Source organism: Phyllostomus discolor, chromosome 7 (assembly GCF_004126475.2).
Source record: "Phyllostomus discolor isolate MPI-MPIP mPhyDis1 chromosome 7, mPhyDis1.pri.v3, whole genome shotgun sequence".
Classification (NCBI taxonomy): domain Eukaryota; kingdom Metazoa; phylum Chordata; class Mammalia; order Chiroptera; family Phyllostomidae; genus Phyllostomus; species Phyllostomus discolor.
Window position 1 is genome coordinate 115,851,473 of NC_040909.2, and position 26,094 is coordinate 115,877,566.

The window sequence follows — 26,094 nt, forward strand, 5'->3', positions numbered from 1 at the left end:
ACCATGTCAGATTAGTTGCTGCTTGCTAGGTTTGTATATTTTCTAAGCAAAACTGTTATTTTATTTTTAGCGTTATTCATTTAATTTGAAGTCTCCTAAGCAAAACATTTCAGGGAGGAAAAACATTTAAAAAATTAAATTGTTTTCAGATTTATGTATAAGAAGTGTTAATACTTCTATCCACAAAAATAGCCAAAGAACTTGCAGCAAAGAATATTACTCCATTTTTATAAAATCAAAGAGTTCATTTTTTCCCCCCTAAAGAAACAATTTGAATACAACCCAGCCTCCTTCCCTTCCTTTTACAATGGAGTATGGTCAAAATCAAACCTCCATTAAAAATTCTCTAATATCTTTTTTTGCATTAACATTTCAAAACTCAATTTAAGTATTCACAGATCTCATTTTTAATAAACTTAACAAAATTCAGGTAATTTCCTTCAACTTTGGAGATTGAAGGACAGCAGTTGGTACAGATATAAAAACGATGTACGACCATGAGCAAAGCCCAAAATCAATTATATATAAGAAATAACATAACACATGGAAAGAAATTAATCAAAAAGAAGAATTTCTACTTTATGATTCTCTGGTCTACTACCTGCAGGCAACAAATGCAAATGAAAAAAATCAACATTCTCCTGGCAGATAAGAGAAAAATTAATAAAAATATTTCTTTCCTACTAGATCCCCTGATGCAACTATTGTTAAAAGTAAGTGGCTGCAGGAAGAACTTGCTCATTTAAAATACTATTTTTTTAGACTGCAGAAATCAGGTTTTCTTCTTGCTGTTAAGCTCAATTACATGAAGTTAGTGTGGATTTGCACTGTCCAAAGAGCATCCCTTTTCCTTGCTCCTTCTCATTAAATGGCTCTGTAGGATATGCATGAGACAAATGTAATAGGAACCAAGTGAGAAGCGTTTTGAGGTGTGCCTACAGGGTAATGATGATTCATAAGGAAGTCTGAGTGTGGCCGCTGAAAACTCGAAGAGAGGAACCACTGAGAGCTGCAAAATATGCTCTGGATGAAATTAGTAAAAAGACATTAATACTCTAAAGATAGAAATATTCTACTTATAATGAGATAGGGGAGGGCACATTTTTGTGGCTTTCTGTTTTATAGAATGGAGTTTTTATTTTTTATTTGAACTTGGACAAACAGGCCATGCATGTACAGGATGTATGAGACTAAAAATCTTTTCTATTAGGTGGGCTTTATATTTTGTATTTTGTGAATATCATCCACAATTAACAAGGAAATATGAGGCTAGAATGCTTTGTAATAGTAACAAAGGCACTAGGTAACTAGACATCCAGTTTCCATATCAGTTCACTGCCTCGTTTCTATCACATATAGAAAATGTAACATAAGTTTAGAATGAAAGTTCCATTTTAACTCCTTTTACTTACCAGCTAAAATGTAGCATACCTGTTTTGTGTATTACATGTGAAATGTGAACCAGCATTTGTCTATCTCTAGTTTATATGATCATATTTACCTTTTGAAAAGTAGAATCACATAACCAGTGTGCCTCAATTATGTAACAGTTAAGGCATGGATGGCGTTTGCTTCAACTGTCAGATTTCGAGATCCCTATTGTTTCATATCTACGTTAGAAGACTTTACATACCTTCTGATTCCTTTGTCTGAATAGATTTTTTGCAAACAAGTTTAAAGCAGTGCAAAACAGAAGCTGGCATCTTGGGAACAATAACACCATTTTCATTTTCATTTATTATGATTTTTGAGAAATTTATTCCATTGGTATATATTTTTTGTTCTATTCATGAGTAAAACAATGTAAAGTTTGTGATGGAAGTTTTAATATTAATAATACTATATGATTAAAAATTGTCTGAAGTGGCATAGATTAAGAAGCACTAGAATAAAAAAGGTTTGGAAATATTTGTGTGTTTTGGGGGGATATTCACCTAGCGGAATTTCTGAGCACGCTGTGATGGATTATTGTAATTATTGGGAATGATAATATTTAAATGTGACTTTCTTCCCACCTGTCAGTTGCAATCAAGGCTGCCCAGTATTCTGAAACAGCCTCATTTTGCTAGGTGGCTAGTCTTGTGCAGCCTCTAGAATGCTTAGAATATTAATGCAAGGAGAGGAGAGTGAATGCTTTCTACAGTTCCATGATGACAAAGAGTTTGTTTTGTTTTAACCGAAAGGCATGCAACCCCTAACTAAACATGCATAATAAAGTAATGCCAGTTGAGTGCTTAAGAGGAAGGATCACTTTAGGAGGACATTACATCAAAACTAGAGAATTTATTTCTTTCCCCTCTTCATACTTGAACATATATATTCATTTTCATAGACTTTAATTTCTTTCTTGGCTGCCTCATTCTGAAGTGCTTTGAATTTATAGGAAAGAGATGCTATGACCTGTAGGTCAGGGTGGGTCTACTTAAACTAGGCTGTCAAGGGAGGGAATTATTGAGATGACATAGCTTTAAAGACACATATATTTGATTGAATACTTACTATGTCGGTCTTTATCGGTTCTTGCATTTTCTCATTGTATTGCTTCTTTCGATCCTTCTTCCTCTGAGTTCTTATATATCTTCTATATTTTTCCCTGAAGTTTTCTCTGTCACCTTCTAGCTCTCACTCCAGTGAGTGGCTATGGGTGGGTTTCAGGGATTTCTTTAACTCCCCGAAATGGTAGCACTGATGTTTTCCATAAATTCATTTATCTGGGGAGGAAGCACTCCTCACGCTGCTTCTTAACCGCACAAACCCAGTTCTTTATTTTTATTTCATTCAACAATCGCGCTACCATTGTATATGGTTAGGACTGCTTAATCTTGAACTTCCCATCTGTCCTGGCCAACTCCAGGTCCTTGAAATTACCGCCACATGGAAAATGCTGCCACACTCAGTTCAGGCCCAGTTTTTACAAGACAGCTGTTGGTGCTGGTGAAATGAAAGGCATCACCAGACACTGGATGGCCATGCGCGTTGTCAGGGGTTGGGAACCCACACCACCCTCCTGGTTTCTGCCGTATCTCCAGGGCAAGGGTAGTAGCTCTGGTGAGCTCAGACAGCACCTGCATGCCCAGTTGTCTCCCTTTCTGGAGAGGGAAGTGTCCCTGTACTCCCCCCAGAATCTCCCAGTAACCTCTGTTTCCCTCCAGTGTAAAATATGAAAGGATGCCTACTCATTCTGAGAATTCATTAACAGTATTATGGGCCTGGCGTATAGCCCTGTTGTAAGTCTTAGCTTTAGGATGTACAGCCAATTTTTAGCATTTTAAATGAGGTAAATATTTATATTTACAAACATTAAGATTATTAATTCTGGTGAGTGTGTTTGAATATCTGTAAATCAGAGGCATTTGAAGTGCTGAAATTCAGATTTCCTTACACTTGCCTGCCAAGTGGCCTCAATCAGAAGTAATTTTCTCCATGAGGGCACATGGAACTCAGTCGTGAGCTTCTTCTGAGTAGATATTATTATTTGTGTCAAATTATGTGTGGTGATTTTTCTGAAGTGGACTTCTGTGCCCACCAATCCATACACAGGGGGTTCCTTCATTCCCTCCTTCATTGGTGCTGTTAATTGTACTTGTGCTTCAGGTGTTTCCTACCTTTTTAAAATGTTAGTTGACGGCTGCAAATTATCTGTAAGGTTTTTTTCTGTTAAAGAAACATGCAATATAGACAGTAGACTGAGGTCTGATCCTAAACCATAAATACTATGCATTTTAGAGAAGGCTTTTTTTCCCAGAGCCTGAGATGATAGCATGGCTAAAGGAATGGTTATTAATTTCACATTTTAAAATTTAGTAAATTGTATAACTCTGACACTCGCTTTGGGAAAAATATAAGCAGGCCATTAAATCACTATTATGTGGCTTGTGCTGGATACTGACATTGAGAGCTTGGTATTTTGAACAAGGAGCTCAAAAGAATTTTTCACCTTTTATTTTGGTTTCTATAGTTGGTTTTTGAAAATGAATACTTCTTTTCAATTACATGCTTAGAATTGCAGACCGATAGCCAACACATAAAATAAAACAGTCCCTAGAAAATGGAATGCTATACTATCAATTAAGATTTTATTATAATTTTTTGATAAATAAGCCATTTTGTGGATTTGTTTCCTTTTAAACCTTCACATGAGGTTTTCCATTTAATCTTCAATAAAACTATTACATTTGAAATTGATATTATACTATGGGAGCCAGTTTTTTAAGTCATTGAGTATTTTAAATAATTGTTCAATTACCTATTATCTTTAATAAAACCCTCCTAAGAATGATAGCGTATAGGCTTGGAATTTCCTTACTTAAAAAGAAAACATTTTTATTACTATTGATTTTATTCTTATAATATGAATTCCTTTTCTTTATAATATATAGGCTTTTTTAATTAAAGAGCTGCTAGAAATAAAAAAGGAATTTACTAAAATATATATGAACTATTAACAATATTTATTTTACAATTAGACATTTTTGGTAGCAAAACCCAGCGTATATATTCAAAAAGCATATATTGTCATTTATGTTATAACTGATATTAAGGCCATTACTGTTCAGATAGATTTAGTGTGGCTATGAAGTATGTCAATAATTAAACTTTAGTAATCAATTATTTTAGTTTTAGTAGGGTCTATGAGATGGTCGCTCTCACTGTTTGGGTGAGTTGTCTATTATGTTATAGTATACATTCTCAGTAATCTGAGAAGAGCAACAAGAGGTCTCTCAGTGTTTAAAGACTAGATCTTTAAGCATCTATGAGTAGTTATGTTAATATGAATTAACCATTTCTGATTTTCAAGATTGAATGGATTTTCGAGATTTTCATGAATTTCAAGATTTTTGTGTTTATGAGTTATCTGTATTTTACAGTGTTTATAACTGCTAAAGAATGGCTTGCATAGTACTATGGGATATTATAAAAGGTATTTTTAAATCTTGAGTTTTTAATTAAATTTATTAGGGTAACATTGGTTGTTAAGATTGTGTAGGTTTCAAGTATACATTTCTCACACAAACTTTTTTGCTTATTAGCTTGTAACCTTATCCTAGTTAACTAACTGCACAAACTCTCCAGATCTAGAAAATAAATACAGTAGTAATTCCTATAACTACCTCACTGGGTTATTTCAAAGATTACATGGAAGTCCCACATGAAACACAAGTGAGAAAGCTTCACATGCCTCCTTTTGAGCATAATTGTAATAATTAATGTTTTGAGAAAATATGAAAAGTATTCTATTACTCATTAGTCTCAGAATTAGTAATTGGAATTGTCAGATACATGTTTAGTGATTTTAATAGTTTACATTGTTACTACTTTATACATCCTTGCATATCTTGCTACTTGACATTTGTTTTTAAAAGTGAAAGATTATAGTTTTAAACTTGAAATAATGATAAGAAATAAAAACAAATATGAGATCCATGACACAAAAATCCATGTTTTTTTTTAAATGCTCCACCTTGAGTATAAGAAAACACATTACCAGAGTATTTGGAATTAGGGCTTTCTTTTTTCCTTAATGTTTGCTATTTTAAAGAAAAAAAAGAATAAATGACTTTTAAAAGGACACAGAAACTCTTTGGATGTTTTTCAATTAAACCCATGCAACTAATTCTCTTTGTGCAAACGTGTCATATGAATTCAGCTAGTTGGAAACCGGCTTTGGGAAAACCCCAGATACCCCCCTCTGCCGTCTGTGTCTGTTTCTGTTTGCCTACACGTGTATGAGGTTCGTAACACAGTCACCGTTTTAAATTACTTAAGAGCTGCCCTCTGGTCCTGAAACTTTCCTAGCACAGTGCGATGAAGTCAGAGAAAGGGACTGCCTACGCCCTTTACGTGTTTAGCCTGTCTGATCAAACTGCTGACACGAGTGACAATTAGTACAAATTACTGTAATTGTGTGCTTTGGATAAAACGCCACATCGCTTCTTTAGGGGCAGCTGCAGACTTTTGCTTAGTGAAAATGAGTCGGAGACCTTGCTTCTTCGGGACAGTCGGAAGTCGCCCTCGGCCGTGTCTCATTCCCACGGAGCCCACTTCCCATCCGCCGGAACAACTGCCGCCCTCCCTTTCCTTTCAGTAAAATAGGTCTATTACTGTCGTGCGCCTCACTCTTATTCACTCCAAAGAGGTTGTATTTTTATTACTGAAAAAGTATCACATAAATACAAATTACATTTTTCATTAGAAAACTACTTTTCATTTCAGAAAAAAAAATTCAATTAATTATGAATAGGGTTATGCTTTCATCAGGGAGAGAAATATGTAATTTTTCTCCAAAGCCTCAAACACATATAATGAAATCTTTTCTCAGAATCCACTCTTAGGATGGATTTTTAAAAGTATAGACTTTATTAAAATCTCAGTTCAATTAAAATGCATTCAATTACTTTAAATCTTTATTAAAATCTCAGGTAAAATTGTACGACGGTGTAAAAGAGACTTGTACTCTTTACCAGGCTGTTAATTCTAACAAATGAACATAAGGCGCACCGTTTTGCTCTTCACAGGGGAGAATGAAAAAAATAAGCTTTGGTTTTGGAGTTGGGGGCGGGGAAGGGCTGGAGGTGGAGGTTGCTGTCTAGGCAGAAACCTCAGGGACGGCTTTCCCTCCACTTCTCGCCGTGGGTCAGTGTGGCTTGTGAATGTGGATGTGGCCCCTGAATCAAACAGACTCTATGTGAGGATTTTATTTCACGGTCATCTTTGGATGTTTTTGGTACAGTGTCCCTGATTCTTTTTCAAGGGCCGCTAGAAGACGCCATCGAAGAGGAAGAAGAAGAGTGTCCGTCAGAGGAGACAGAGATCACCTCAAAGGGGGACTTTCCATTGGAGGAAAGCTTTGCCACAGAATTTGGGCCTGCGAATCTGAGCTGTGAAGAAGTGGAGTTCTTTTGTAACAAAGGTAATCACTGATGGTTGGTTGCAATATGTGACTCCAGTGACTGGAGAAGATTTTGTCAAGTTTAAAAGGTGCACGGACAGAGTGGAGGAAGGGTGCTGAAGTGGCTAGCTGCTAAAGGTGATTCAGCGGTCTGAAAATACATGCAGAACTTTTTAAATGGAAGATAGTACTTTGAAGGATAAAAGAAGTTATTCTACTTCAATCAGCTCTATTGTATATTTAAAGTTTTACGTTAATTGGCCAATTGACGATGAACATTTTCATGTTGATTGGCCAGTTACTGATTTTATCCCAATACCTTTAATGTGGATCAGTTGTTCATTTATTTTTCAACAAATACTTATTGAATGTCAATTGTGTGCAAGGTCCTGAGTGGGGCGGTGAGTGTCAGCCGTAGTGAGTGGGGTAGAGTCCCAGCCCGAGTGTCTGGCTCATTCCTTTTAAACCCTGAACGTTGCAGGGGTTTGACATTGACTTTCAGCACTGAGGGTGATGCTTTTCTGGGGTGTTGTCAAATAAGAAAATACACACGCATTCTCCATTCCAGAAACTCTTTTGACACATTGACATCAAACCGGAAGAAGAACCTGAGACAGTGTATCTCAGCTCATTTTTAACCTTGACTTGGACCCAGGGGCTCCCTGCCAGTAACTGCGTCCTCACTGGATAGGTACACGCCTTTGCTTGCTTTTTCCAGAAGTGAGTTTAAAGTTTCTCATGATTCTTTTTTTTAGTTTTTTTACTTGATTGTTTTGTCTCTGAAAGTGAGGGGAGTCTTCTATGGCCTCCTGCACCAGCGGACAGTTGCACAAGCGTTTGGGTCACTTCCTTATCTCAGAACAGCTGTTTCTGTTGACTTTACCATGACGATTTCCCAGAGACCGTCACTGAGAGTGTGTGTCTGTCTCTGTAGGCCTGTGTTCACATGATTTTTATTCAGACTTGTATTTTTTAGGCAGGCAGAGAAACTATGTACAGTGATTTTTAAAATATTTTTGTGTGAATTTGTTGACTAGCTTAATAGTCTGCCATAAAAGCTATCCCCCCAAAAAAACTGCTAATAACAAACATTTTTCTGTGGTCACATAGACATTTGATAGATATCATTAAAATTCCAGTATGACTTCTCAAGTTGCTGGTATGAGAACCAAAAGAAGCCAGCCACTTTCTATCCCTGAGGTTAGTAGAACCCCATGCCCTAAAACTGTGCAGGTGGAGTCAGCCCCAGCACTTGGACACACGGAAGTACAGAAATCCTTTCAAAGAGTTATATCTTTGACCATTCTCCTGAAGACCTCAGGATGGATTTGTAACCTGGTCCTTGTCTCCACATTAGAGACTTTAGTTGAAAATAAGAATGGAATAGACTCAATGAATCAGACAGAATGGTATAGAAAGAATAGGTCTTCTTTGTAAGCGAACTCAAATTTCAGGTCGAATAAATATTGTCATTAGTTCTGGATGTAGAACCATTTCTTGGTGATGAGTAGCCACAGCAATACATATTAGAGCTGCCTGGGGTTGAAGAGTTTTCAGGTCTATTTGAAGACATCCTGTTTTCCTTCTTTATCAGCAAATATATCCTTCACTGCATCGAGGGGTACCTACCTTCTTTTGTATTGGTACAATAAAATAAAACCCCAATAGTTAGAAGGTCCCATGTATTCTTCTTGCTCTTGTCATTTAAAGAGTTAGTACATGGATTCAGACATTTTTGTGAATTTAATTAATGCAGGGAGGCATTAATGACAGGTATGATTAGATATGATTCGCTGTTTGGAATGATCATTGGTTAAGGCCTATGTTTAATGAAAGAATTATGGAATTCCCAGTTTGAGGTTAGTGGTTATTGGAAGAGAACAGACTTAAGGTAGATGCTCACATGACTGCATGATTATGGTCTCCAGACAGTAACCTCCACCCACACTAAAGAGAGTCTTAACTCTCTTAGAAAATACGGAAAATAAATTACAGTTATTAAAAGCATTGTTTAATTGATATTATTATTTATTTGATGCACTATTGGAAATTTGAAAAATGCATCAAATAAATGTTTTATATATCAGATATATTAAATTATATGCAATTATACATTTCATATTAGAAACATAATTCTCTAATGTTTAGTTTAAAACTAGAATGTGATGATAGGTGGGAATAAGAATCCTTGTTTCCATATAATATTTTTCAGGATAAGTACTACTATTACTGCTGTTTCAAACTACTGCCACCTTATTCAATAGGAAAATACTTTCATTATTTTACCATCATAGAATGAGACCAGGGAATTCTCACGGACACCAGTAGGAACTAGCATGAAAGAGACACCTCTTTGATATATATTGCACCCCCTTGAGGTTGTACAAGGAACTCCATTAATTTTTCACTTAAGTTGATTAGCTTCTGTAGGAAGAGAAAATTTTCTCTCTGGAAAATTAGAAATTAATCTTTCTGTAGAAATTCACATATTAGTCTTACTGGCATGTAATTATGTTTTCTTGCCAGTTTCATGGAAGAAGATAGATTAGGTATTAAAAAAGTGTAAGTATGTAAATGGTTAATTATGCCAGTGTCATGTCACAAAAGCAGGTAAGAATTGTTCTTAAGAAAAACATTTTTTCTTTGGATCATTGATGAAACATACCTTTTGCACATATTCTAAATCATTTATGACAACTTGAAACTTGTCAATACACATAGGAAAATGAACTGGTTAGTTTGGAAAGTTTCTTCACCTAAAAATCTAGCCATGACCAAAATTTAGCAATGATATAGTTGCCCGAATTGGTACAAGAGATAACGTTTTTGAAAATCCAACGATTTTTCCAAATTAAACAAAAGATAATAGTTAAAAAATCTCTTATTCCAAAAACATGGCTGAAATATCTTAAGTTTTCCAAGCAAGGTGCTTTGACACATTGTCAAGAAAAATCACTGAGGATGTGCATGCAGTTATGATATCTTTATTCATATTTTAGCTACTGCATTTGTATAAAAGCAATCATATGCTATTGTGATTTCCCACTTTAAAAAAAAGAAAATAGACTCTACTCTTTGCTGACACATAGCTTATTATAGGTTAAAGTTCTTCCTTTTGAGTTGAGCTACATTATACAGGGTATATTTGGTATTTAGAATGACTACTTATTATTGGAGTATTTTCCTCAGTTCTATGTGGATATTATCTGTTTTATTGTAAAAGGGAAGGCTTTTTGACAAGTCTCAAATAATTTATTAATATTAATAAAGTTTCTAGTCATCATAAAACTGTGATTAAATATGATCACATTACTCTCATAAGTAATGTCAAAAAATGTTGGTAGGAATTTTCTGTTAGCTTTAGATGTGTCGAGTTCTTAATCATATGAATCTAAAGCATAAATATTCACAATTAAATTTGGAAAAGATCACCTTTAAATAACCCTTGTTATACTCACAGGCCTAAAATTTGAGTCTGACAATTCCATTGGAGTTTCTGATGTCACACTTAACTTTGGGTCAGTTGCACACTTTATGTTTCTAGTTTTCATCTTTGAAATGAATGTTATTTAAAAAATGCTATTCAAGGTTGCTTTGATACACTTAGATTTTAAGAACTTTAAAACAAAGTATTTTAATTTATGTCACCCTTTTCTGTTCCGTGAGTTTAGATTCTTTGGCGTCTTGCCTTACAGTATCTCTGAGAGGAAGGAAACAAGCAAGAATTATTTCCTTGAATTTACAGATGACGAAGACATCAGGCTGGGTCCATAAGTGCTACACATTTCCTGTGGTGCTGGATTATTTGCTTCAGTGATTTTTTTTCTGCCTTTCTTCTGGTTTATAAAGTAAACATAGAAGTACATCCACGCACATTTAGAACGAAGCAAACTAAGAAAATCGAAACACAGGTGGTCTGGGAAACAACCTGAGGGGCTTTTAGTTTTGTTGCCACTTGCAGGTGGGAACTCTTTTATTTATAGGCAATTCTTGGATTAATTTGGAGACAGTAAGCTTCATCGTAGGGTTGACACGGAGCAGTTCTAAAACTGGATTACTATTATTAATTGTTTGGGAGAGAGTTTCCTCATAAAAATATTCAAGTTTGTTAATGACTAAAGTGGATAAGCAGATCTTGGGACGCAGTCCAGGAGGATGTCACAGGATGTATGAACAGGAAGAGAAGTGTCAGGTCAGTATCACTGTTGGCTAATAAGAAAAAAAAAAACTAAAGAAGCTGCATGTCAGCGAGCTCTGAATTATCAATGATGATTATCTACAAAAGTTACCGAGGAATTTTCCAAACTGTTTTCTGATGGCATCTTTAACAAAGGCTAAAAGGGAAAAATGGTGCCATCAACGCTGATTTTGGAAGAAAAACAAACCTTACTTCTAGTCCTCATTTCTAGATATGGAGAACAATGAGAGAAACCACTGGATATAATGCTTTACCTAGAGAGAGAAACTAACACAGGGCGAGGCAAAAGTAGGAGTATGGTTGTTTGTATGGGAAATAATATTGTAATTAATAAATAATGCAAGAATAAAATCTGGGTCTTCCATAGTCACCACTGGTAACCTACTTCTGCCCAGCCTGTATTAGAGCCCCTCAATCTGGAAAGATTAGGGTTGAACAAAGGGGGCACAGTGGAAATCCACAAAATAAGGAAACAGCGTAAAATGGGTTTTTCTCATGACATTCAAAAAGATTTGATATAGGTAGTATGCAAAAAGTAAAGGTAATAGTTCTATTTTAAATAAGTTTTAAAATAGAAAATGCAAGGCATATTAAAGAACGTAGACCACAACCTGAGTTAACTAGACTTGAATTTCACTGTATCTCCAGAAGTAATTAATACCAAATCCATAGCAAACATACATGGACATTCAGTTGGGTTGGCAGAAACTTCCAGTTCTGTCCAGTAGATCAAATTCAATACAGCTCAACCCATATATCAAGCATCTGCTATGTTCTAGACCCCCTTCTCAGTGTTGGGGACACAGCAGTAGACCAAAGTCAATCCTATTTTCAGGAGGAGAGTGTGACAATAAATCAAATACTTATACACTGTGTGATACGATGGGTAATGTTGACCACTATGACGAAAAGCAAAACACAGTCAGTGTGATTGAAAGATATTGTGTATATGCGTGTGCGCATGTGCAGGCTCGTTTATAAACAGTGATGGGGGAGGTGAACTTTGAGCAGAGACCAGGGAAACGGGAGTGGCCTTCTACTACTGAGACAGGTTGGCTGTATCTGTGAGGCTGGTGTTGCAGGGAGCCAGAAGAGGACAGCAGAGAGCTGGGGAGTAGGAGAGGTGTTGTCTTACCTGTGGAGTTCCTTGTTCTAGGAATTTTGGAGTCCCACCACTTTCGAGAGCCACGGATGAGACTTGGGGCATAACTGGGACAAGAGGCATGATCATGACATTATGTGGAAGCACCTAGAGAAGAAAGGGCTGCAGAAACTTTACAAAAGCCTCATAGACACAGACACCAGAGGGGGAGGGGGGTGGGGGAGGCAGAAGAGGGTAATGAGGGATAAAAATGGTGATGGAAGGAGACTTGACTTGCGGTGGTGAACACACAATACAATATACAGATGATGTGTTACAGAATTGTACACCTGAAACGTATATAATTTTGTTAACCAGTGTCACCCCAATAAATTCAATAAAGTTTTTTAAAGGCAGGAAATGTTAGCCAGCAAACTGGGGAAGCTGTCAGGAAATATAGATAACCCCAATCAGAATCATCCTAGTAGCCAAGGGCTTGATGAGACTCCATCTGTGGCTCATTAATATGGTTTCCAGAAGAGCAGTTTGGGGTGTTTGAGAATGGTCTGCATCACTTTGCTCTCTTCCACAATGCCAGGGTTGGGTGAGTGTTTCTGTATGTTTTTGCATCCTGGAATCGGAAAGAGAAAGAGTAGGAAGCATGAGGATCAGAATCATTTCCATTATTGTGCTTACCTACTTCTACCAGTAGGTTGCTGGAGATACTGAAACGTCTCTCTTCCCCACCCCTTCCTTTCTTTCTGTCTGTGAATTCTGTAGCTTTGTTTAACATTTAAGAAATAACTGAGGAAAAGCTGTTTCTTCTCAGAGTATAACAAACCTAAGTCTAGATTACTGGCATGTAAAGCAACAAAAATATTACCTAGATCCTTAATGCTGTTCCTTTTTTCTTAAACCACAACTGTTGAAGAAAGAAAACATACCTTCATGCAGACATGGTTGAGGGAGTGGTAACTGCTTGTTTTCCATTTGACCCAGCGTCAAACATTCATGCTATTTTATTTCCTATCTTCTTTTCACTTTTGTTATTTTTTTTTAGTTCAGAAAGTCTGTTCACCTGTATATCACAAACCCCTTACAATCAATATTATTTCTTTCCTCTTCCTTTATGCCTTTAATGACAGGTTTTTGTCTCCTCTAATGCGTGGGCAACTGGAATCAGAACCCGCAAAATGTGGCTCTACCTCAATCACTTTGAGTTTTGAGGAGGGAGATGTTTACAGGCAACTTTGCTCCTTTTTTTCTTAAAGGGATTAAGAAGCTGAGCTTTTAAAATTCTTGCATATAACATTGACATTTCCAGAGTACGTTTGGACCAGGGAGTTCAAAGAGAAGGAATAAAAAAGAAAAGCCAATATGACTTTGTTTTTTACCTTGCTGGAGGAGCTGTTTGTGCAAATCGCCTATAAGCTTATTGACCTGAATCTTTGACTCCTTGTTTTCTCTGGATTTGGCTGGAGTGGAGACACTGATGGAGCCCTGATAGAGCTGATTGAACAGCCCCCAGCTTTGCTTGGCACGGACCTCCCTTCCCTTCTCCGCCACCTCCCCCTCCCTCCACATGACATTATTGTTCCTTGGCAAACCCTCTCTTCTCCTGGATTCAGTACTTCTTTTTCTTTAATATTTAATTTTTTCTTACATAAGTCATTCAACAATGCAAAATGAAAAGTAATTCATTTTTGAAAATAGGAATAAAGACTATAAGTGTCTTATTTATATCTTTATTTCATGAGGTTGACAAAAAAGACAACCTTGTAACATTGTAGTTTCATTCTGTTATGGCCACCTTAAAATCCTCAAAACATAGTTTTTCTTTGGAATCACATTGACTTTTTCTTAAACCACAACTGTTGGAAAAATGAGGGAGCATTTGAAGGAAAATTATTCTCATAAAGGCATTAGAATTTTCTTGTTTTGATGGAACCAGAAGGTGTATAAATTTTGTCCATGACTTTGTATACATAAAGGTTAATTCAAGCTTGGTCTGTCTACTCCATCTCTGATCCCAGATATATTATCGGAACAATTTCAACAAAAGTGAAATGATTGATATTGTGCTGTGTTGAAATGACTCATGATGATATAATTTTTACAAATCATGTATGCTAATTATACCGCTCTCTTGCATTTGATCAAGTAAATTCATTTTTTTTCCTGTGTGCTGACCATTAGTGGATCATTGTGCAATCTGCCAGACATTTTTTGAAACATATTAAAATTTGATAAAATATGTAATTACATAGTTCTTTGTAATTTATGAAACAATTCCATGTTGTAATAAAGTATATTTTATCCTGCTTCTACCAGACATATAAGATATTGAGAGATATTTGTCCAAGTTTTCATTACATCCTTATTTTATATCATCATCATTGTTAATAATAAAAATTGCAAGTTAATATAAAACCATCTTTACTATTTTAAAAATTGTCTTTTTACTGTTATATTTAAGGATTTTGCAAGCGTAAGAACATTCTTTTTTTGACTGGTAAAATTCAGGGTAGGTTTGTTGTTTTACCTACAATGCTGAAAATCCCAGAAAAGTGAGAATTTATTTAATCTCCTGTTCTGTATACAAATCTAGGCATCTGGATATTAGGAGACATGACATTTGCATGACTGATGGACTTTGTCACTTTCATCTAGTATTGCATTAGTGAGTCATTTGTTTTAGCTGAGCACTATAAAGGAGAGCTACTTATTTGTAAAGCCATCTCATTGTTATGTTGTTTTGTCAGTGCTGTTTCAGGTCGAGTGAAGAAAGTTTTGATCAAGCTGTAATGATACAAATAGCAATTTTAAATTACAAATATTGTTATGACAGTTTTATTTGCTGAAATTAAATATATATACGTAAATCATGCAGATCTACATCAATGTCTGTGGATCATTTATATCTAGTAACTCTTACATTTCTATTTAAAAGAAGACTTAAAGTATGAATAGCTTTGAGAAGCCTGAAAAGCTAATTTATTTTAATCATACAGAGTTAATGTAGTTAACAACCCTGAATTTGAATGTTGATCACATTACAATTTGAGATAAAATATAATTTTAGAGAAACAAGTCTCTTGGAATTCGCTTTCTCCTCTACTTTTTATCCTTAAACATCATCAGTAATTTAAAAATATTTGTTTAGCTGTAGAATTTTTTAGTTTTTAAATGAAATAAGATTTTCAAAGCTCTTAGTCTCCTCATATAAAATTCCTGTTTTCTTGCTAGTGTGTAAGAATTTTTTTATCATGTCTGATTATCATTCTGGAAACAATAGGCAGTATTAAAGAATTTTGCCCATCTGTTACCTGATAGGAAAATCTTTATCTCTGGCAGAATGCGTAAAAGGAAATGTGGAATTCTGTGGTATGATGGATTCAATGAGAGTGATATAGCCAGTCACTTTTTTGTTGTTCTTGAAAGGTCAGGTAAAAATAACGGAATGTGTGACCCCACTGAAGTGACTACTGGTAACAAATGCAGATTGTTGTTTCGGCTTCTTCTTCTTCTTCATTTTTTAGTTCCGTGAGATCCCAGAGCTTGACACTGAAACTACACACCAATTATAATAATTATAATAATGGTAATAACAACTTTCATTTGCTGATGGCTCCTGAAACCAGACGTCCCGCTGTACAAGTATCATCTCTAATCAACTGACTGTCCCGTAGGGTGGATGTTATTTTCGCCTGTGACTTCCAGAGGTTCAGTAACTCGGCCAAAGTCACCAAACTAGTAAAGGTTAACACTGAATTAAAACTTAGGCTATTGTACTTGTAAAAATAGAGAACTAATTCCATGTGCTGATGTGCATCATTATACAAACTTCGTGGAAGGAGGTGAATACAGCTGAGAGAGCCTGGATGTAGGAAGTATAAAACTCGCTTTTCAAGGTGCATTCTCTAATTAAACGTGTATTAAACATGATGTGTCAGTCAAGAATAAGGGCATTTATAAAAACAAGAATTAAGAAAAGGTTAAAGTAAGTGAATTAGGGGTGTGCTTAAGATATTTCTGTCATGTCAGTGTGTCTGCAAAGACCCTCTGTCAGTATTCACCAGCTTGCAGTAGGTAGAACTGGGTTTTGATAGAATGAGAAGGTTATATTGCAAGCTCTTTAGACTCATTATGCTAATGGATGACTGTGTTACCCTGGTTCGGTGGCATGAATAAGCCATGATTCCTCACTGTGTGTTTGCTGTGAAGTTGTTTTCACGTGATTCAAAAGAGTGGGGACAAACCAAAGTGTGTGTGTATTTGGGCAGAAGCTAGTAATAAATGGCAAGAATGTTTACATAGCCATCAAAATGCTCTGGATGGGAATTTCAGCCCTGCAGAAATGTTTGCGACGTGAACTCTTTAAAACAGCTTGACCTTCACACAAAATAAGGCCAAATAAAAAGTGGAGAAAGGAAGGAAGGAAGAGGGGAATAGGGCATTGTTTGCAGGGAGAGCTCTGGGCACTGTGAAAACTTTTCATTTTTCTGAAGGAAATGCAGTACCACAGATGGTAAGAGTGGAAGTGAGATAAACATAGGAACTGGAAAAGTAAGCAACACATTCTAACAGGTTCTGTATCAAAGATCTGGAGAAGCAGAAAGATTAGACAAGGAGCTGTTCTGAAACTTGACAGTGGCTGCACATAACAGCGATGGAGAGTGGAATTGCACAGACAGTAGGCTGTGATTATATTTTTCTGACAGTGAAAAAGGAAGGGCTCTTTAAGGGTTATTTTTAAAGATAGAGATTTATCATGTTGGAAATCTACAGTACAGATGTGTAAACACTTTGTCCTCCTACCTATTCAACAATGGGATTTGATGTAATTTCTGTTCCCATAGAATTAGCAGGGCACTGTATTTGAGGTCTTAGATAAGTTTTTTTTTAAATGCAAATTATGGTCCAGTCTAGTTAACTGATACTGAAAACCTGTGTTGTTTATTTCTGGTGGTGTGATCTTAGCCTAGATGTTTAGCCCGAGTGCCCATACGTGCATGTACAAAGGCAGAAAGGGGACTATAGAAAGAATGTTCTAATTTCTTCAAGACACAGTCATCTAGTAAGTGAAGAGAAATATGTGCCCAAGTGAGATGAGAAATTATGTAGAAGAAGTGGAGAAAATGCTGGTTTGGAACAGATTAAGGCAGCAGTGTATTCATTCTCAAGCTTGCTCGTGGTAATGTGCGTCATGCTGTTATGGGAACTATCCACCCCCGTGTATCTGCCTCATTTAATCCTTCTGTGCTGTGCTCCTGTAGCCCACCCTCATGCCTGACTACTAAAGGGAATAGCAAAATACAGTCACTCATACCAAGGAACAAGTCTACTGTTTATACAAGTCTACTGTTTTCCCAGTGATACTGGGAAAAATGGAGAGGGGGAAAAAGGTTTATATCCTAATGGAAACCCAGTTGAAAAAAGAACAATATTTTCCCTATAATACTGGCAGTTGCTTTGGGGAACTTCTAAGGTGGCTCTAAAAAGATCAGATCATTAATAAAAGGAAAGAATTTTGAAAATTTATGTAAAATGAACATCTTATCTTCATACTTAACATTACCAAATAAATATTAGATCTAGTCACTCACCTTTCTAGTTTATTTAAAAATTATTCAATTAGATATTCCTATATTGAGTGATAGACCTAAAACTACAATGAGTGGAGTGTAGCTCTAAAACTCCTCACTTATAAAGACTCCTTCCAAAGCACTGCACCTAATTTTGTAATTGTAACTTTGTATTCTTCTTTTAAGGAGGGCCTCCCAAATTGTGTAAGCTTCAGGCCCCACAGAACATGAATCAGTCCCTGTTATTACCTTCAGTCAAGAGCAGTGACCTCATAGGAGAGACAGCAGTGATCAAGGATGTTAAGTGTGGCTTCCAGTTTCTAGCTTTTGGAAAGCCTTGAATAAGATTTCTAAAATGTCTCAGTGTTTATAGTGGATATTTTAATGTCAAGTTTATTATCATTATAGGATAAGTTGCCCTGAGCCTGAAGAGATCACAGGTTACCCCTGAAAGTACATGTTAAAAATTAAAAGAGAGGAGAAAAAATTCCCCCACATTCCTGAAAATCTAGACGATGCTATGGATACTATCTGTGTTTTTCCCTGTTATCATCAGCAGCCAAGGACCTCTCGCTGGCCCAAGGGAGGAGGGCACGTGGGAAGACCCTGTGGGAAAGAGCCTAAATGGGTTGTGCGATAATGTTCTTGGTTGGAACATCCCTAGTGGTGGAAGCTAGATATGGATCTGAGTTGGGGATGAGGTTGACCTGACCCAGAATCCCTTTCCTCCCCCGCAAATTTGAAAACTTCATTAATATTAGGTTCAGCAGTAAGAATAGAATCCTGGAAGTTTTTACAGGCCTTCCCACTTATACCCCATTGTCCAGAGCATAGTCTTAAATAGTGGTCCACCTCACTGAAAGGGAGGCTGGGAAATGTAGTCCTTTTTTATCAGGTGGCCACATACCAACTCTAAATTTTGTTACTATGGAGAGTTTTTAGCTTATGCAAAGGGCATAGTTTTTTGTCTTTACTTGATTATGGGGATAATTAATGACTCACAGCCTTGTGGTGGTTAATGCATTCCACATCCATGTTTTAGCCAATTGACTAAGTATTTATTGAACATCTGTTGGGTTGGCCAAAAAGTCCATTTAAGTTTTTCTGTAAAATAAAGGGCATATTTTTCATTTTCACCAATAAATTTTTTGTTTTGGATACTTGAGTATGTCAGCTGTTCCCTGCATGGTACAATGTTTATTGTTCTAAATTAATGTCTCAATTTTATTGCTATCAATTTCAACTGGTCTACCAGACTGGAACATTGTCCAGTGAGAAATCTCCAGCACAAAACTTCACAAACCACTTTTGACACTTTAGATCAGTCACAACACCTTCTCCATACACTGCACAAATCTCTTTTTTTTGCATTTCAATGCCATTTTTACTTTTCTTGAAATAATAAAGCATAATATGCTAAAATGTTGCTTATTTTCTTCCATCTTCAAAATTAAAACAGTTACACAAAAATTCACCAATTTTGATTTTATTTTTAAATGCACCCTGATATGACAGCTGTCACAATACAATCTAACAAAATTTTTTCAAATGAAGTTAAAAATAACTACCATATTTTTCGGACTATAAGAGGCATTCCCCCTCAATTTGGGAGGAATAATAGTTGTTAATGCTGCTGTTGAGTTCTGTTTACATTTACATTAGTGAAATATTATGTTGTTTATGTTAGTAAATATTTTACCACGTATTTTGCTTCAAAAATTTTTTCCCTTCTCTAAAACCTAGCTGTGTCTTATGGTTTGAAAAATACAGCTAAGTGTCACCAGAGCCATCATCCAGAAAAAAACAAATGAACTTTTTGCCAACCTAAGACTACATCAGACATTGTGAGACACGTGTGAATACTATGTGAGAAAACACAAGGCGGGCTCCGTCTGTCCTGGAATTTGAATTATAATGGGGAGGCAGACATTAATAAAATCACACAAGTGGTACGGTGTGGTTTGACCTAGTGAGGATGTTCAGAGGAGTTGTCCTTAAGAATGGCCAACTTGAGATGGCATGTAGTGCTGAATAGGCATTAGCTAGGTAAAGGTCGACAACAGCCTGGTGAGCATCCCAAGAGGGAATGGGCACAGTAGTGTGAGTTGACCCAGGAGAGAGAGGTATGGGCCAGAGAGATCAGGAAAGACGATGAGTGCAGGGTGAAGGACAGGAAATAGTGAGAGGAAGCATAAGAGAGGAAAACAAATATCTTGAAAGCTGAAACATTAAATGCAATTTGAGCTTCCCCTAAGCCAGAGTAGAAAGAGAAAATGGAAGCATAGGATATAATTTCAAGGGTCAAGCAGTAGAAAAAACAGAGTTTATTGAGACAAATAAAGGTTATGGCCTATTTGTGAGCTGTGAGGGTCATTCATTATTAGGGTGTTTGAGCTAGAGTTGGATAAAGGGTGTTCAGACATGGACTGAAGTCTTTGTTAGTTGCTGCCTCAGAACAGGCATTTTCCATTGTCCATAGCATTTTGAATATATGGCTTGGACAAAGTCAATTTAGAATAAGTAAATTATGTTGCATTAATGGAACTCTATGCAAAAGAGTGATTGCATATGAATCATATTCTTTAGTGGATTATGAGAGAGGAATAGCATCTCTGGAATGAATCATTTTGTTAAAAGGAAAGACTAAACAATAAAATTATGTAGAAAACAGTGTTCAAATAAACCTCCAACTGGTTTGATCTTTCTGTGTAGATTTTAGGTTGGCTTATTGTGGAGACAGTTTCAGAGACTGAGATTTGACTTTACCTTTTGGCACTGGTGGTGATGATAATGTCTTCCTAAAATGAATGTTGGGCTTGAAGCTAGATGACTGAGACCAGCAAATTAAAGAGAGAGTGATTTCTTCATGGCAGGACAGATCTGTGAATAGGTAAATTATGGCTCCTCATTTCCAGGCTACCGGACATTATTTGTCTTTTCCTTGGAACAAGAAGTGCCTTTATTGTGTAAAACCTTCCTCCAAATGAAATTGCGTAGATACAGTGTTTTTATGTTTTGGGTTTTTTAAAAATTTTTTTGGAGTGGGGGAACAGTGGAAGAGAAAATAAAAAAAATATTTAAATACAAATTTTCAATACGTATTGTAGAAACATCTCTAAAGTAAGATGTCTTTCCTCCATACTTTCTTATATATTTGACTTTTTCAAGTACTCTTTGAGAGAAACAATGAAGAATATATTTTTTTGAATGATATACTGCTAAGAAATCACCTTATTTTAACTCATGGAAATGCCCCATAGGCTCCAAATCCTCAGTGAACTTCAAGATTGAGAGAAACCCTTTTCACACGATGGATGATATTGACATCAAGGACAAGTGTTCAGTACTGTGGAAAGAATTCCTCCTAAATTATCAATGCTTTTAATGTGACTTGTATTTGCTGTAGTGACCATAAATGTTAGTATTCTCAATATTTGTCCTTACTGGCTATAATAAAGTGCCACAAATTAGAGCCATCACCCATTGACTGCAGAGATTGAGTTTTGTTTCAAAATAAGACTTATCCCTGGACCACTGTCATCAACTATTTTAGGATGTTTTCTCATCCAGGGCCTGAAAGTGTGTAACAAAAGAAAATGTGGACACTGGTTTTTTAATCTGTTTAATTGTTTGTAGCCTGGGAGATGAGAAGGCTATTATATGTTACAAGGAAATGGCCTGCTTTTTAAAAATTCATTCTTTGCGGAGTATAACTATCCAAAACTTGGTAAAAATCCTACATTTTCTTATACATTTGTAGTAAGGAAAAAGGATACTTGAGTCAGACACCATTATAGGGATCCACAGAATAAAAAACCTATTCTTTTCTGTTGAAATGTCTAGTTTTTCTTTTAGGTATTTAGCAAAAAATCATTACGTGTTTTTATTTTTGCATCTGGAGATACAACTGTGTCTCTCATTTGGCAATGCAGAGTTAATTTAACATGACACTTTTGTTTGGGTGATTGGTAACCAAACAGCTGTTTTAAGCCGAAAGATATTGTGAGACTATTAGGCGAAGCAAACAAAACGGAATCTTAAACGTAAATGCCCTCGCCCTTCAATACGAGCTGTAGTTTTCTGTTTTTGACTGTTAAAGTACTTTAACCAAAGCTATCTTGTCTGATGATAAAACCATAAGTGTATGAAGCTCACACATTTTTCATCTCTTTTACGACCTTATCTTTCATGAGCGGCTTCTGTGAAGGTATCCTAACTATAGGAAGCACCTGGAAAACATATGTGATATCTTTTCTCTGATAAGCAGTTGTGAACAAGAAAGTAGATCTGTCACTTCTGAACTGCTCATTGTTAAAAAATACTTTGATGATTTAGCTGATTGCAAAATACATTATAGGGATGACTAACAGCTACGGTAACACTCCTAGTCAAGAAAGTTCAATAGTTATATTGTACAAGAATTTCTATAAGAGGTTACTATTGATAGGAACTACGTGGATTAAAAGAGCAGGGTTGAGAAGGGCTGTTTGGCTGCATGACTGCTTTCAAACACTGCTGCTATTTTGTGCTGCAAGAGTGACTGTCTCAGAAGGTGCCAAATCTTGAATTCTAATGGGAATGTCTACCTTTCAGTGAAAAGGTGTTTGTTGGTGTTTCTGAAATTATTTTTGTCTGTCAAGTGGAGCCCCATCTTTTACCACCTTGCCAACAATACCTAATATGGAATTTAAAGATTCTGTTTCAAGTGTTTCAAAGACTACATTCCAGCACACTTTCCCCAGTCATTTGTGCTGTGTATTATATTGCTCAATAACACCTTCAATTTCCTCCTATAGGGCTCTCATTGATTCTGAAAACTAGACTAAGAAAAATAGAAGGGCCCACAAAATATGCATGATATCTTTTAAAAGAGCAACAAAAGAGTTTAATCTTGCGATGGAAAACCATTAACTCCATAGCCATAATTTTAGAAATGTTATAGATTTTGTTACCGCTTGACATTTATTCCATTTCATCTTTTTATGAATTGGTTTCTGGATATATTTAGTGATTATCCCATTAAAGGTGTTTGCGCTTTGCTAAAAATACACTGAAATTTCTATTTAAAAGTATGTGAATAAAGAATTTAGCAAGTAAATGAATGGGTGTCAAATGCATTCCTAGCTCTCTCTGTAATTCTCCTAGCATCCTTTTCTCTCTTGCTTTCCTCTTTTTGCCAATGAAACTTTTCAAAGCCATATCTTAACAAACTTGTTATTGTTGTGTGGGCTGTTGATTATTCATGCTGTTTTTCATAAGCTGCTCTAGAGTGCTGATTTTAAACATATAAAAGTAAAAAAATGGATAGAAGTAAAAAGAGCTATGGTCAGTATTGTCATTTCCATTCAAATCAAGTAGAAGCTGGAACTGGGTTAATACCAAAATGGAGTTTTGTTTATAAATTTTCCATGAGCACAAATTTATTGATAGGAAAGAAGCAAGTCTCTATTGTGAAGGGAAAGTAGTGTTTTTTTAAGTAATTCAGAGATTTCATTAAATTATTTTTAATCATTTCATTTTTCATTAGGAAGGAGATTAAGAACGAATTAGGTAAAAACATTACCATAAAAATGAGAGCTAGTTTTCTGAGATAAACTTAGAAGATGAAGGCTGTAAAAGTTGAAAAATATGACATATTTTAGTTATTAAATAGAAACAGTGTGCTGAAAGCAATTAATTAGTGAATCTAATGCTATTGCAGTAGATGATGGTAAAAAGAATGAAACCAAAATCTAATTACCTCACTGGTCAGTGAGCAATGGTTATTGATTAAGCCTCTGTGTGTAGTTGATTTTGCTAAGTCCCAACTGAATTGTACACCTTAGAAAAAATAATACTTATAAAGATTAAATCCATTGAACATTTCATTTTGATATATATGCATAATGAAGAAACAAGGCATATATATAAACACACACACACACACACACACACACATATGGGGAAAACAGCTCTCATCACATCTTGCTCTGTGTTGTTTGAAATCCAGCAGTCTGTGCAATACTAGGGGCTTGCAGTATGGACTTTGGATTCAGACTGACTCAGGATCAGTTCCTGGCCTTGCCACTTACTAGCAGAGTGCCTTAGCAACTTCTCTTGCTTTACGCTTATGAGATATAAGGGCACTAGTACGTGATGGAGTTGTTGAAGTGATGTCATAAAGCATTCAGCTAGTGCAGTGTGGTGCTCAAGAAACAGTAGCCATGTTTAGGTCTAATATGAGCTTCACAACGTGATATCTGCTTTATTAATCTTTATGATTTGTGTATTTGGCACATAGCAGATATTGAGATGAATATAAACTTAATTTTGACCCATTTTGTATTCGACACTCTAGTGTGCCATTTTTATATGACATTCTTAAGGTATTGGTCATCTTTTCCTCTTTTGCATTCTTTCTTTAAGAAAACACCATCAAATAACCCAAGCAAAAACTTTAAACTATTCTTCTCTCTCAGAATTTATTTTCATTAAAGTGATACATATTACACATTTACCCAGTTTTACAAATGGCTTAAATAAATGCAGTTCCTTCTGAGCTGCACATTGTGTATGACCATTTTTACAGTGCTTCTTTAATTAAACACTCTGTAGTGTTTTTTCAGTGGTTGTAATTGTATGTGTTGCATTATGAAACAAATTAGAGCAAAGCATTCCATAAATCAGGATTATCAATACTGAGTATTGTTCCAGATGTCGGTACAAGTTGAAATCTAAGCTCTACAGTTTTGATTTGGCAGTTAAGTGACATTTAATGAAAATAATTTATTATATGAAATTACTAGTTCAATCAAGCCCTTAATAAGCTGAATTACAGTATTTTCATTTTGAGCAATTTACCACATTTCTCTGTGCCTCAAAGGTCTACTGAGATTTGTAGTCATTCTATCATTTTCTTTTCCTAGTGATACTGGGTAAGTGTAATCGTGGGTAAATTTGACCTATACTGAATGAAAGAAAGGACTTTGTTCAGGTAACCATCTCATAGTAGCAATATTTCTCTTTTCTCTTTGGCATCTTAAAACTTCATCTGGATCTCACTCTGGCATCATTGAAATGTTTTTAGTTTCACCACCTTCAAGCTGCCATTTTTCTTGCACAAGAACTTCATTACTATAATGTTTTTCATAAAGAAATCTTTGGGAAAGTGGCTCCTAATTTTAATCTGAAAAATAGAGCCTCGGGACATTTTATCCACAGAGTTCAGTTTCATCTAAGATCATGCCTCCCAAACTTCAGGCATTTATTGGCTCCTCCCTCCAGGCAGCCTCCCCTGCACCGTGTCTGGGTCAGGGGTCATGCCTTTGCGCTCCTGTGGAGTCCCGAACTGCTCCCATCCACGCGTCCATCACATGCGGCTGCGGTCTGTTGAGTTGTCACTGTCCCGGACTGCAAGTTGTGTGAGAAGAGGGCCAGTCTTTGTTTTGTATTCTTAGTAGTTGGCACAGTGCCTAGGAATCAAAAAGTATTTTAATCCATAAAGAATGGTTTCTATCAATCACCTTTATTCAAGAAAGATGAACATGTATATCATTCAAGTGAAATCTTTCAACTTCTAATTTTTGTCATTGTACTTACTCTCATATAGTCTTCCAAATATGTTTGTTTTTCACTATATTTGCCATTATTTTTCCTACCAAATATGTAATTTGCCTAATAAAGTATTTCAGAGTAGAGTTTACCATTGTCTCACGAGAGTTCTGGGCAAGGATATCTGAGACATGAGTTAGTGCTGCTATAGAATGAGTAAGACAAAACTCGAAGACCAGAGGTCTGGCGAGGTGTGTTCATAGAAACTCAGTAGATACGTGTTGGTTACCGTGCTTACATCACGTGGTCCTGTCAGCCCCCCACGGAAATGACTCTGTTGCTTCGCCCTGACTTCAGCACGAAGGGAGACTCCAAAATCAATCATATTAGGTTCTCCCTGGTCAATGCCATTTTGTGCTTCTGGCCTCTGAACTTCTGTATCTTAATTGTTCTCATTTGGAATTCTTCATAAACTGCTCTGATTGCTGGTTTTTGTAGGGGGTCGCCTCTCTTATGCATATTAACTTTCTTCCTTAACTAGATTATATGGTTTTTAAGAGAAAGTAATTTGTTTTCTTTTTCATATATTTCATTGTTTCAATATATATGAAATATATTTCATATATTTCAAGAATATGCTTTCTAAATGTGATTGGATTTTGCATGGAACCACATTTCCAACAATTTAAACATAATAGTAAAATTTGAATATTTACTAATTTGTGTGATCACAAGGGGAATACATTTAATGTTTGAATATAAAATTTAATTTTTCCAAGTAGTTCTGCTCAGGATTTTACTTTCTGTTCTC

At 35.9% G+C, this 26,094-nt stretch overlaps 1 protein-coding gene across 2 annotated transcripts in view; it reads left to right on the forward strand.

The window, feature by feature from the left end:
* ZFPM2 (zinc finger protein, FOG family member 2) overlaps positions 1 to 26,094 on the forward strand; it is a 440,537-nt gene that overhangs the window by 85,704 nt on the left and 328,739 nt on the right. Inside the window, exon 2 of one of the 2 annotated variants that reach the window (XM_036031342.1) lies at positions 6,752 to 6,910. The exons of the other annotated variant lie outside the window; for it this stretch is intronic. Within the exon in view, the coding sequence (XP_035887235.1) occupies positions 6,752 to 6,910 (159 nt within the window). The remainder of the gene's footprint in view (positions 1 to 6,751; positions 6,911 to 26,094) is intronic. 2 annotated transcript variants of the gene reach the window in all.